The 14,069-nt window shown below is 34.7% G+C and overlaps 1 protein-coding gene across 3 annotated transcripts in view; it reads left to right on the forward strand.

Moving 5' to 3' along the window:
* Diaph2 (diaphanous related formin 2) overlaps positions 1–14,069 on the forward strand; it is a 730,565-nt gene that overhangs the window by 546,143 nt on the left and 170,353 nt on the right. For all 3 annotated transcript variants that reach the window (XM_051142209.1, XM_051142210.1, XM_051142211.1), the window contains one exon: positions 23–158. In XM_051142209.1, coding sequence (XP_050998166.1) covers positions 23–158 — 136 coding nt within the window. The remainder of the gene's footprint in view (positions 1–22; positions 159–14,069) is intronic.

The raw sequence follows: 14,069 nt of genomic DNA on the forward strand, positions 1-14,069 counted from the left end.
TAAATTTTATTTTTGTCTTTAGGAAGCACTGAAAGAAAACAATAAGAGAAAGGAAATGGAAGAGAAGAGCAGGAGGGCAAAGCTTGCAAAAGAGAAAGCTGAACAAGAGAAGCTAGAACGCCAGAAGAAGAAGAAGCAGCTCATTGATATAAACAAAGGTACAAAATCATTCCCAATGCTTTGTGTATGCTGTGGCGGCACAGGCCTGTGAGCCATGAAGATTGCAGTGTCCAGACCATTTGGTAAAGCTTAGTAATATTCTATCTTAATTTAATACATATTATACTATGTTGGTAAATATCAAAGGTTGAGGCATATTGTTGAGTGGGGAAGCATTTAACTTAGCCTGCACATTACCCTAGGTTCTATCTTCTCCCACCCTATAAAAGCAAGTGAATTTTAAAAGGATTCATAAAGTACAAAGTGATTTTATTTTTAAAATTGTTTAATTATGAAATAATTTTTTAAATTTTGCTAGAAAACTCACAGTATTATTTCTCATGTATTAGTTGTGATAGTATGTTCTAGAGAAGGCCATCATAAAAGAAGCTGGTCTAGGTGATGAGGTTCAGAACTTAATTTCACTTTGTTGGCATATATCTGTTGGCAGTGCCTTAACAACAGTCGTCCATGGGGGCTTGAACATTTCAAGTCATAATAGATATTGACAGCAATATTACCAGTTGGACAAACAACTACTTCAGGGCATCTTACTCAGCTGTAAGGCCAAGTACACAGTCCTGGTGCATCCACAGTAGTATACACTAAATGTTCTCCTAGCTAACAAGAAGGACCATATGTTAGAGGTAGATTTTTCTGGGGAGGGGTGTTAGATTTTGAAGAAGAGAGAGAAAAATGCTCAGAATGGTGGCACAGATCTATATTCGCAACCCCAAAGTAGTAGAAACAGTGAGATTGCAAATGTACGGCCATACTGTGCTATTGAATGGGTTATACTTTATCTCAAAACAGACAGGGATGATGAAGGGACAGATGGACAGACACAAAGTGATTAGTACTCAGGTGTCTGTACTGAAAAGTTAAGAATGGAAGGCAAGGCTGGGCTGTTTTCTTTCAGTAAGTTTCACAGCAGGGAGAAAAGAGTCACCTTCTCTCTTCTATTCAGAACTAAGAGGTCCAGAGTGTTAAATTAAAACAAAAGCAAAACCAAATATGATCAAGATACAAAGTAGTATGCTTAGTATTGAAGTGTTTCCTGCCAAATTTAGCAATAATAAAATTCCAAGCACTTTTATAATATTGACCATATAGCAAGCACCGTCCTATGATTTATTGTAGTCTAAAGCAAGTTTCAAGTCAGTACTTCTTTCTCTATGCAGTAATTATTCTAATTATCTCATTGTTTGGAAAAGAAACTGAAGGTCACACAATTTAAGAAATTTTCCCAAATAAGTAAACAAACAGATAGTATTAGCACTGAAATAGAATGGAAATTGTGTGTTTACAGAATCTTTACACTTATCCTTGCCTCTGTCACTCAACATTAGTTGAGCAACTGTTCTATAGCATTTTGTGTGTTCCAAGACAGAATTATTTTAAGGCATTGGCCCATGTACTTATGAAAACTGGAAAGTCCAGAATCTGTAAAGAAGGCCCATAGGCTAAAACCCAAGGCACAGCCAAGTCTGAGTCTGTTGTTGCTCTTGCTTGAGTACAATTAGTCTTTTCATATTAGTAGGATTTTCAGCTGATGAGTGAGATCCATCCTCATAAGAGAATGCAATCTGCTTTACTCAAATCCATCAATTTCAGAGTTAGCATCTTCCAAAAATATCACAGAAACATCCAAGATAATGTTTGACCAAATTTCTGGTCCATGTTCCTCAGTCAAGTTGACACATAAAATTAAGCATCACAAATAGAATGTCAAAAAGTTGAACTAACAGTCTCTGTTAGTTGCTTACACATAGCAATTGAGGAGTGAAAGCACTGAAGAGGGTAATATATTCACACAGAGATAAATTTCAGTTGTAAAGCACATTTACTTGTGAGGGTTACAGTGAGGAGTATCATTTGGTCATGATTGGTTTTCAAATGCCTTAGAAAGAAATCTTTAAGAAGGAGATCGTTAAGGAAAATCTTTAAGAAGTCACTCTATGCATGAGAATGAAACCCAGGAAAGAAGTCTTAACTACATGAACAGGGTTTGATGATTCCTTTACTAGAGATGCCATAAGAAAATGCTAGAAACTGGTTGCTTAAAACGCAGATGTATTATCTTACGTTTCTGGATATGAGTTCAATATCAGAGTATCAACAAGGTTACGTTCCTTTGGAGAACACAAAATCCTCCCTTCACCAAGTATTTACTAGTTTTTCACTATTCCCCTGATTGTGTACCTGGATTTGACTAAGGCATGACTAATATCATTAAAAACACTGTAAAAATCTAAATAAGCTTTTCTGCATGTGTTGAGCTTGAGAGATCCATTTTAAAATAGGATTTATCTGCTCAAGATCAGTGGATATGAATGCATATTGCTCTTTCAGAAGATTGAAGATCACTTTGTGGCACCCACACAAGGCAGCTCACAACCACTTATAATTCCAGTTCCAAGTGATAAGATGCCCTCTTCTGATCACCATAGGGACTGCACTCACCCATGCATCAATCCACACTCAGACATGCATATAATTGTAAAATGAAAATGAGTAACAGTTATCTTTTAAGGGATGTTACTATATATAGATCAATCAAATAGTAGACTTCAGTATTAGCTACTTGTGGCTATGTGTAACAAATATATTATTATTATATATCTCAGTATTATTTTATATATGGACTGTATTCATACTTCAAAAAAAGTTTCCAAAGGCATCTCTCTAAGATGGTGTGGTATATTCTAAGTTTTAAGAATGGGAAGATACATAAAAGGAAGTCTAATATACTCACATGCCAAGATGGAGCACAGTGTACAACATAAATATGTATAATTTTATTCATTAATCAAAAATGGTAAAACTGTTTAAGTGCCAATTACTCTGATTTGATCACCAGGCCTTGCATAAATGAATGTAATTATCACACCTACCCCGGAAATATATACAGTTAAAATAATAACTGAAGAATAGGGGATATAATTGAGTAGCCAAATCCTTGCCACCCAAATGCAAGGCAATGGTACCACAAAGTTAATAACTAAAAATATTTTAAAATTTAACTGAAACTACTCATACTTATTAACAGTTTCTATTTTATATCAAATTAAGAAAATGACAAACTATTGTAGAACAACCTTCAATGAACTCATAAAACTATTGTGTAACAACAGTGAAATATAGTTATCTGTCTTGCAAAATTATATTCATTGCTCATGGAAAACTATATTGTGATTTAATTATTAAAAACAAGAATAATCATAACACAAGTATGTGAAAATCTAGATATCATCAACTGAGTTCAGAAACAAAGATATCACAAAAGCCAAGGAAAAAATTTAATGTTCAAAATAGAACTATAAAAATATGTATCAAATTTTTGGATTTAGAGAGTTGGAGATCAAAAGGCAAAAGTGATGACAGGAAATCATATACTTTTATTGTAAATGAGAAAATAAGTATTTTATGCTAAGGAGGCTATCATTTGTGAGCATAATTAAAAACTGATTGCTGGGTTAAAGAAGAAATCTGTAGACTCCAACTTTTCCAAACCTACTTTATTTGAGGTTCTTTAAATATTTATACCTCCCTTCCAAACCTACCTACCCTGGATAGGAGAGAAATGAGGTTTATGGGAACAGAAGTAGACCTTGTTGGATTCAGTTCCTGGGAGCAATTCCCCAGGCATAGTTGGCAGGATTTCAGCAGACCATCAAATCCACCAAAGTTGCTGCTGGAAACCTGGAGCAGCCGCAACCCAGAGCCCTAGCCAGAACCCAAGGCCTCATTCAAAGCCTTCACTGAAACGGTTTTCTCTTGGAGTGTCTCAAAGTGGAGCAATGAACAGCTAAACAATACCAAGACCCAAAAAGCCCAGCCTCCTGTTTGGGCCATGTATATGTGTGTGGATATATATATATATATATATATCCTCTCAGGGTCTGTATTAGATGTTTTCCAGCTGGCAAAAACTAAGCCTCCCACATGAGGTGGTTCGACCTCCATGTGGTCTCTCACAAATCTGTTCCCTATCCCACACTTGGGATCAAAACAAAAACATGTTTACATCCATTACAGAGATCTGCCACCTAGCTATATGATGTGTTCTTTTCCTGTATCTGTTCATGCTTCAGGTCACTCAACTGTACTGTAGGACAGTCACATTTGTCTTGTATAGTTTTATTAAAGATTAAATGAGATAATTAAACATAGTAAGATAGGGCCTCGAATATACTCTCTGTGGGTGCAGTGAGTCATTTAATGCTCACTGAAGAATCTGGAAAATGCTCAGTAGTTCTCACCTTTAAGATGTTTTCATTTTTGTCAAAGAGATTTAGTAAAGCTGAACCAGCAGCTAGGAAATTGTGTGCCAATACATGTTACAGATTACTTGCTTTCTAGGCCTATCTAAAGGGAGAAATCAATTTGGTTTGGCAAAAGTCACCTCTTCCTGGAGAAGGCTAAGTGTAGTTTCCGTGCATATTAGTTGAGCTACTCCTTGAAAAGTGGGTCAAATTTTGTTAAACAGAAGCCAAGCGATTCAAATAAAGGGGAATAACAGACATCAGCAGAGCTACATGTCAGCACTGTCAGGTAGCAGGCCTCAGGTAAGCGGTGTTGAATGGACCATGAGGAAATATAATGAAGTGATGAAGAGTATAAGATCCTAAATTCAAGTCCTGCCTTCATCATTTACTAGACTATAATTTCTGTCAGTATATTGAAACTTTCTATGCCTGAGTTTCTTCACTTTCTTCATTTATAAAATGAATAATATCAGTAATTTTTTTCTCTATTGTGAGTACTAAATGTGGAAACCAACAAAATTGCCAGACATTGGAATTATTTGTACTCTAGTCTACTCAGAAAATATATAATGATGTTTTTAACATATTCTCAGTCTGTGATGCTTTCAGGCTAAGGGGATGTTTTCTAACATTGCTGTGGTTAGGGAGAAAGTTGGGTTTCGAGAACTATGGGAAGGAGAAGATAGAACCAGTGTGCGAAAGACCTTGGAAGTGAGGCACAAGAGTTAGGGCGTGATGAGGGAGGAGAGCCCAGGTTATTGAAGGAATCCTTTCAGGGATTACCGAGGTAGTAAACCTGAAGCACAAGAAAGGAGAAGTGACTACAAGGAGGACGTAGTTGGGAAAGGACAGTGAAAGGGGAAGAAAAAGGAGTTAGCTGACAGCAGATTCTTTCTTCAAAGGACTTTAAACCTGTTAGCAGTTTAAGACAATACTAAGCAAAAAGAAAAAAATTCAGGAAAGAATGAAGAAAGACAGTGTGAAGTTGCAAGCCACAGATTCGCCAGAGCGCAAGAGGCTTCTATTTTCAGAACTGCAGTTTTACCAAGAGATAATTATATATTGATGTCTTTTAGCATATTAGGTTATTTCATTCATCCAACTAACATTTATTGCACCATTTCCCAAATAATCATAATTAGAGCATGCACAGTAATATAGTATTTATTTGAATGTAAAATGGAGAAAGCTAATTTACATGCAGCAAAAATTATGCTAAATCAATGAATGTGCTTGAAAATGTGTGTGCACAGTATACGAACTACATAAAGTGCTGGGAATAATCTACATTCTCCAACCTGTGCTTATGTTGATATAGACGATAATTAACTTAGGGACCATTAAATCCATTAATTAGTTATGTGAGTAGAGAAAGAAAGCTTACTAAATATTTGTAAATAAATCTCTTTCTTTTCATGATTATGGAAATCAGCAAATTACCTGCACTGACTTGCACAAAGCAATAGGGAAAATACATAAAACTTGATGTTTTTAAATTGCAAACTACAACTGCAATTCTGTTGCAAACATTATTTAATCAGGAAAGGTTTTGTTCTTCCTTATATAATATCATATGGAAATTAGAATTGCCTGCTGCCTTCTAGTACAGTGATAAAGAATGAGCAAATGTTAGTCTTCACAGAGTAGAATAGCATGTTTTGATGCATATACTTTAGCATTTTAATACCATACACAGACACACTCTCCCTAGGAAGCCTGCCCCAACCTAGTACATGTACTACTGTCTTCCTCTTACATGTCCTTCTCTACCCTCCTCTCTAAATGCCTGTTCTTAGATTTATGTGAAACCTTTTTTTAATAAACTCCAACTTACTTAACAAAGCAGTAAATTCTAGAAATAATGGTTGATAGCAATTTTGGTTTTCTCTATAATATTTAAAATAATTATCTCTTGATTTGGACAAATGTTGAAAATTTGTAATCATAGCACTTGTGAGGCAGAGGCAAGGAAGCTCTCATGTTAGGGTAGCCTGAACTAGATAGAGTTACCTACCTCAGAAAACAATACCATCATCCAAATGAATTAATACATTTTACATATATTTTTCTTAAATTAGTATAGTTCAAAACCATGTTTCCTGCTGCCATATTCTAGACCTTAAATGATAATAACCCAAATTATAGATGCAAAGCACCACAAATGATGGAATTGATTCAAGTAGTATTTAAGCGTCTCTGATAATATAAATTACTGAAGTAATATATTCTACCATTCTTGGATGTTTTACATATGCTAATGAATACTTCATAGATGTTAATGCAGTGTGAAGCAAGTTCATATACTTGGTAGAACTAAAAGAAAATCATAATTTAGTAAATAAAACCTTCTCTTTGAAGACATGAGGAATATCTGGATGATGCCCTACTTATTTAAACTACTTTGTTTCTTATACTACAAAACATGTAAAGAGGTCTATATTTGTTTCAAAATTAGAGATTTTTCTAGTTTTCTGGGTGGGAATTTTTCACTGAAGATTTGGAGATTCCTTTCTCAAGGTTATTCACTATAATAAATTTTGCCCAGGTCTTTGAAGCTTTTAGCACACTAACCTCAGTGTACCATGTGTGCATTCATGAACAGAGGGAGGCCAGAGGAACATTAAATGACCTGCTTTCACCCTGTGCCTTACACCTTTAAGCCATAGAATCCTGAACCTGGAGCTAGGTTTGCAGCCATCAGCCCCCAACAATTGTCCTGTCTCCAGGACAGGGGCTGCAGGCTGCAGCTACATGCCAGCCATGCCTGGCTTTAAAAAAATTATTTAATTTTATTTTATATGCATTAGTGTTTTTGCCTGCATTCATATCTGTATGAAGGTGTCTGTTCTCTTGGAACTGGAGTTACAAACAATCGTGATCTACCATATGGGTGTTAGGAATTGAACCGAGATCCTCTAGAAGAAGTTAAGTATTCTTAATCATTAAGCCATCTTTCCAGCCACTGGCTTTTTCCTTTTTTTTTTTTTTTTTTTTTTTTTTTTTTTTTTTTTTTTTTTTTTTTTTTTTTTAATATGGGTGCTGGGGTTTGAACTCTGTTCCATGTGCTTGTACAGTAAGCACTCTTACTGGGCACTGGACTGTGTTGCTTTAATTAAAACAAAAAATCCTTGGGTCCATTTTAAGATATCATGCCATTTTCATTCATATGATAGAGTTTCTTTTAATTTTAAAATTTAAACACTCTTAACATGTTAAAATGCACAGTCATTCCCATTGTAGCAATCACCAATAACCTGATGACTCTTAATGCCAGGTGATCTCAGCCAGATGTCAGTGATTTAACCTACAGTTGAAATGAGTTTACCTCCCTGTATTTGAAACTAGACAAACCTGAGTGTTTCCTATACAATGTATCCTTGAGAATTCACCTAACATTGTTGATCCTCAGCTTCCTCATCTAAAAGACAATGAAAGGAGCGGCATCTATTTCATGGGATTTTCATACGAAGTAAATGAAGGGGACATATGCAAATCTGAGTCCTTGCCTAGAACACAGCGGCACTTAATAATGATTTAGTAATAAGTAATAAAATTAGTTTCAGTGAGTATATGAGGGTAACTACAACATTTAATTGACTACTGTAGAATATGTGATGTTTTAAGTAATCTGACTTTTGTGTCTTACACAAAGGCCATTTGCACATCAGTCTTTAAGATACACTATCTAAATTATTATCAGTATACTATCTGCATGTTACTTCTCCAAATCACCTTTTGCTCTGCTAAGATTGTGCCTTGATACTTTACACAAGTGAAAGTGTGCAGCATATGGCATTCAAATATAGTTTTACTCAGATAGTGCATGATATACACTAATTGGTAGGTCATTGGCATTGTATTATGGTCTCTACTGGACCACAATATTAGTGACTACATTAATATAGGAAAGTGTACTTAATCTAAAGTACTTCCAGAATATGCTCTAGATTATAAAGTTCTAAGTATTTCTTCCTGTAGCACATTTTAGCCACTTATCATTCAAGATTATTTTTTTCTGACCTCATACCACAGTAATTACATGTATGGTATCAGTTCAGTGAAAATAAGCAGTAAACTCTCATTCTATCAGTACTAGCAGAAAACAAGTTTCTACATCTACTAAAAATATTCTTTTAAATGAGAAGACAAAAATAAATATGTGAAACAAGATAGGTAATTTACTTAGGTCTCATTAAGCATTCTTACATTCTAAATGCAGAACCTCAGATTCATAAAAACTGTAAGAGCTGTCTTCCATGTGCTGAGCATTTAGCAAGATTTCATCAGCTCTGTGTAGGAGATGCGTTAAGTTGGCAATTACAAATTTGGCTTTTCTTTACAGTATATGTGTGTTGCTATGTATGCCTTATGCAACTTCACTAGGAAGAAAACTATGAAAATATTGGAGCAGGTGGGTGGAAACAATAAAATTGACTACATAAGAAATGACCAAAACACATTGTAAGTGGCCGAATCACTTATTAGAAGTATGTGTTGGTTCCATATTTTAACATTTTCATCCTTATTATAGAAAAGTATCAAATGAATAACAGCTGTTATATATGGACATTGTGGTTAATTTGGCTCTCTTCTCAGATGCATTAGGATTAATATCAATAATTACACCTAGCAGATTAAGAGAACCAAAACCTGCACTAAACGCATTTGAGTCTCTAATAATAACCTTTTTAAAAATTTATATTTGTTTCACCCACAGTGTGTCTTTGATGCCTTGGTCATCATAAAGGACAAACTCTATTGTTACATTAAATGTGCAAAAAGATTATTTCACATGAAAACTTTTCAGGGTTTAATGTAACTCTATAAGTTTTTATGGAATGCCCATAGTGCAGTGAGCAGAGTGATGCACCCTAATCATAGTATTGTTGTCTTATAAATAATAACTATTATCCTAATTAAAGGGTTATTAATATTAACTACAAGCCATGCTATGTTCATCTCTCCTATAAGAAGGACCTAATGTGCATATGGATGTGTATACTCATAGACTGTCCATAAGAATTAACATGTAATTTTTTTGTTTTGTTTTCTTATATTCAATTATTTTATTTTTTAATTTTTTACATATACATTTATTTTACTAAACATATATACAATAACCTACCTATAGCAAGAAGAACAATGACACAATCAGGAAAAATATAAATGTTACATTCTTAGTGTTTTGGCTATTTGTTTATGGCAGCCTTGAAGAAAACATCTTTCCTATCTTGGTGCATCTAAATTTCTGAATGTAAATGTAATCTCTTTTTGCATATATGGTTTATATTTATGTTTAAATTTTTTGTTTTTTCTTTTCAAATAGCCAATTTCTCAGTCATCACCTGTTATCCATTCACATATGGAACATCAATAAAGTAGAAAATACCTTGACTAGTTAGTGGGAAATTATGAGAATAAAAACATGCCATATATGTAGAAAGTAGTTATGCCTTTCTTATAATATTAGAAAAACATTAAAACTTAAGCTTAGAATATGTCATCGTGAGCCAGGCATCGTGGCACACACCTTTAATCCCAGCACTCAGGAAGGCAGAGGCAAGTGGATCTCTGTGTTTGTGGCCAACCTGGTCTATAAAGGGATTCCAGGACAGCCAAGGCTACACAGAGACAACCCCTCTCTATTCATCCTAATCAACTGTAAGTTTCATATGCTAATTAGTGAAAAGCCTAGAAGATCACATAATTTATTTGGGAATCAAAAAATAATTATTCTTTGAAATATACAATTAATTATGGATGATATAATAATTTTATTTGTTAGCTCCAGATCTAGAATCTACCTTAAGTGTACATTGCTTTAAAAATGACTGTTTTTATCAGAATGGATATTTCAGAGCTCCTGATTTTTATTTAGCCTGTTCTGTTTGCTCAGCCATGGATATTTGTGGGTGTAAAATAAGCCATATTGATGATCAGACAGCATCCAGGGCAGTTTATATCAGATTTGTGAACTTCTGTGGGTTAGAACAATTATATTTTCAAAGAATGCTGGGTTCAGCTGTGCTATGAGGTGTAAGGTAAAACATGTGGCTTTGTTTGTCTAGCCCATTATTTTTATAACATTGTCCTTATTGAGCGTTTAAGGTAGTAATTCTATGCAGCTGCAGGTTTGAAAAATTTTGTATTCCCTGTTCCTCTCACTACTATCTTATACATTCTTGGTTGACTTGCTACCTTGTCTGATTTTCTAGAACAGTATTTCTGTGAAAGGAAAATGTGTTCCCTCTAGTCCTCTTTTGTCAAAAACCCTTTGCACTTGCTTTCGTTTGCCAATTGAACCTTTTTTGAAATGCATCAGTAGGGAGAGCTTGCCTAGCCTTTGCTAGTCAGGCGTAGCTGTAGGTGCATTTAAACAATCCAACTTGAAACGGGGAATTCTCTCTTTTTATTTGAAAACAATTGAAAATGAAAGGTGTTCGTCTCAGGACAGAGTACTTAGCCAACCTTTTTCTACAGAACTGAGTTGTGGTATATGAAACTGCTTCCCCTGTGTCTTCCCTGGTGTTTTAAAAAGACACTTTTCTTATTTGAGGCAACTGGTTCCAAGGCAGAGCTCTATCCATTGTAAGCAGAATTCATTATGTTATTAGGTCTTGGTATACTGTTCTTTGCATCTCTTTTTCTTTGTTCTTAGTCAATACAGCTATGTTTTAAGGGCTATCTGATTATATTTCAAGGGGAAATTGACACTGGACTGTAGAAATGCCTTTAAAGATGAACCACAGTTGTATAAATCTTTAAAGGTAACCACAGTCCATCCCCCCACAGTACATGTAACCTGTACTTTTAAGTCATCCTCTAAGCTCCTGTGACTAAAGCATGTTGAAAATGTCCATTTTCACTTGAGTAACCATAAAAATAAGTGAAAGCCTCAAAGGACTGTGTCTTTCCTAACGTTTGGAAATAAGAATAGAAGGGGCTATCTGTGCAGCTTCTGGCCTAGCCATCTTCATCCTATCTTTTATTTGAACACCCCAGAAAAGTAAACAGTTATGTAAGAAAATGCATGGATTTTCCTTATAAAAACTGCACATGTGGTAGGGAAAATATTTTAGCCTGTAGAAGCTGACCATCTGTAAATTAAACTTCTGATATTCAAGAAGTGCCAACCTTTAGTTCACCAAATGTAAATTCTTTGTTATGAGCATTAACTTTCCTGGTTGTAGGGAGTTACTGAGACGAGTTTCTCATTTTCATGTAATGCTTTTATGTAATATTTATCTGTAAAGCCATGCGGATTTTATGACTTGATGATACCTTTTCATCATTCTGCTGTGTGACTCTCCCTTCGTCTTCAGCATTGTTGCACTGTCACACGCCTCCTGATGCATTGCTGACTGGTAGGTGACATCATGATTTGTGAGCAATCCGATATATAAATAAGGTGGTGAGAACTGCCTCAGCAATTCCGTTTCTATTTGAGATGAATTAAGTAATCTTTTGTGTTTTCTTACATTTCCCTCTGCTCTGTGTTTTCACAATTATATTAGACACTGTAGGAGAGGCTTTTTTCTCTTTCATCCCACTTCTAAAGAATATTCAGTTAATTCAACTTTTTCCTAGAAATGTAATGCCTATATGTCATAATATACTTCTGGTACTTTATATATTTAGGCCATGCCAGAATGTGGAATTCAGCAATAAACTGATAACTACTAATTTTCGAGGAAGCTCCTAGGAATACAGATACTTTGAGCACTGTGCTTGGTGTGGAGTCAGGAGAATTTCACTGCATAGCCAATCTGTGAGTTCCACATTTTGTGAGAGAGCCTGACTCCAAAATAAAATGGAGAAGAATAGAGCAAGAAAGCAGACATTGACCTTGCACTTTCACACACACACACACACACACACACACACACACACACACACACACACACACTATTTTTATAGGACTTTGGAAAACATTTCTCATTCTTGGTAACCTTGTAGCAATCTTTGCATTTGTCCCATTTCACCATGCATTCTGTTAATGTAAGTGTTAGCACTTTGAAGTCTTGTCTTAGAATTCTGCTAGGACAATGGCTCACAAAGTACAATCCCTAGATCAATAGCTTAAACATAACTTGAGAATTTGTTAGAAATGTAAAGCTTCTGGGTTCATATTGAACTACTGAATAAAAAACTGCAGATGATGCATTGAGAGGACAGCAAGGCATCATTTAGAGAGCTCTCCTGGTGATTCTGATGCAACTAAAGTATAAGAGCCCAAGAATCCAATGACATATGATCCCATTTTATAGGTTGACAATTGTGCTGAAGCAGCACGCAGTCAAGGTCGCGAAGCACTTGCTATTTAATGTTGAAGAGTAGAGCAGAGAGTAGAGCTTATCTCTTCCCACTATCCTAGATTGTTAATGCTTGAAATTGTTTTTAACTACATTTTTATTGAGTCATGATATCATTGTGCATTTGCAAGAGACCCTTTTTTCCATGCTTTGTGTTTTCTTTCTTTCTTTCTTTCTTTCTTTCTTTCTTTCTTTCTTTCTTTTTTTAAATCTACTGACTGTGACAGGATCAATCAGACTTAAGGTGCTTTCTGCGACAGAATAAAAAATATTCTTAATACTGGGCAGATTTCAGGGAACCTAGCTTTCTTTGTGTTATTCAGTGGGTCTCACACTGATACATAAAGCCATGTTTTTAAAACCAACATGCAAAAGGAAGGCAGGAAACTGATTTATGTTCGATATATGTATATGTGTAGATTTGGTTTAAAAAATGAATTCAGATTAATTTCTTAAATAACCTTTCACTTTCTATATTAAAATAGAATGTCTTAAAAATGGAAATGAGGTACATAATGAATTGTACAACTGTTCAGGAATATATCAATTGAAGAAGTTTACCTTCTACTGGTTATCACAATGCTTTTTCTATGATAATCTTTGTATGTGTACTTTAAGATTTTTTAAAATTCACTCTTGATGGACAGATATATATATATATATATATATATATATTTAACAAGGAGGTGTTCCTTTTCGATGACAAGGAATTGGGTCATTGAGATCATTTTCTTACTGAATCACACCTGATTTCATTAAGAAAGTTATGTAGCTTCTCAGAGAAGTGACTTAACTAGGAGCAAATGCTTCCTTGACATGAGGAAATGTAAAAGAAAAGAAAATATTAAATTAATAGGAATCATAAGTACTACATTATTTTGAAGGCTTTATAATCTTTTCCAAATGCCCAAAAGGAAATTTGTGATAAAAGGATAATCGTGATAAATTCTTTTGCTATAAATTGTTTTTGCAACAATTGCCTCCTTAATTGGATAAAAATTATCCAGTATCTCAAAATGGCTTGAGCAAAGCATTATGTTCAAGGCTTTCAGGTGCAAAGGCCCATGTATTATTATACAAATGGCCATTGTCACTGACTACAGTTTGCAGGCACACAAAGCATAAGTAATAGAATAACAGAAGGGTTCATGACCGGCACACTTTGCTCATAAAACAAAATGAATACTTTGACTTGAATAAAAGTGAGAATCTTTGTACAAAACACCACTTCTTTAAAAACTCTTCCTGCAACTGACCTCTTTTATCATTTTAAAATCTCTATCTTTTTCTATCAATTGTAGCAAGATCTCTGTAGCAAATGAAAAAGAGA

This window comes from Acomys russatus, chromosome X, assembly GCF_903995435.1.
Source record: "Acomys russatus chromosome X, mAcoRus1.1, whole genome shotgun sequence".
Taxonomy (NCBI): Eukaryota; Metazoa; Chordata; class Mammalia; order Rodentia; family Muridae; genus Acomys; species Acomys russatus.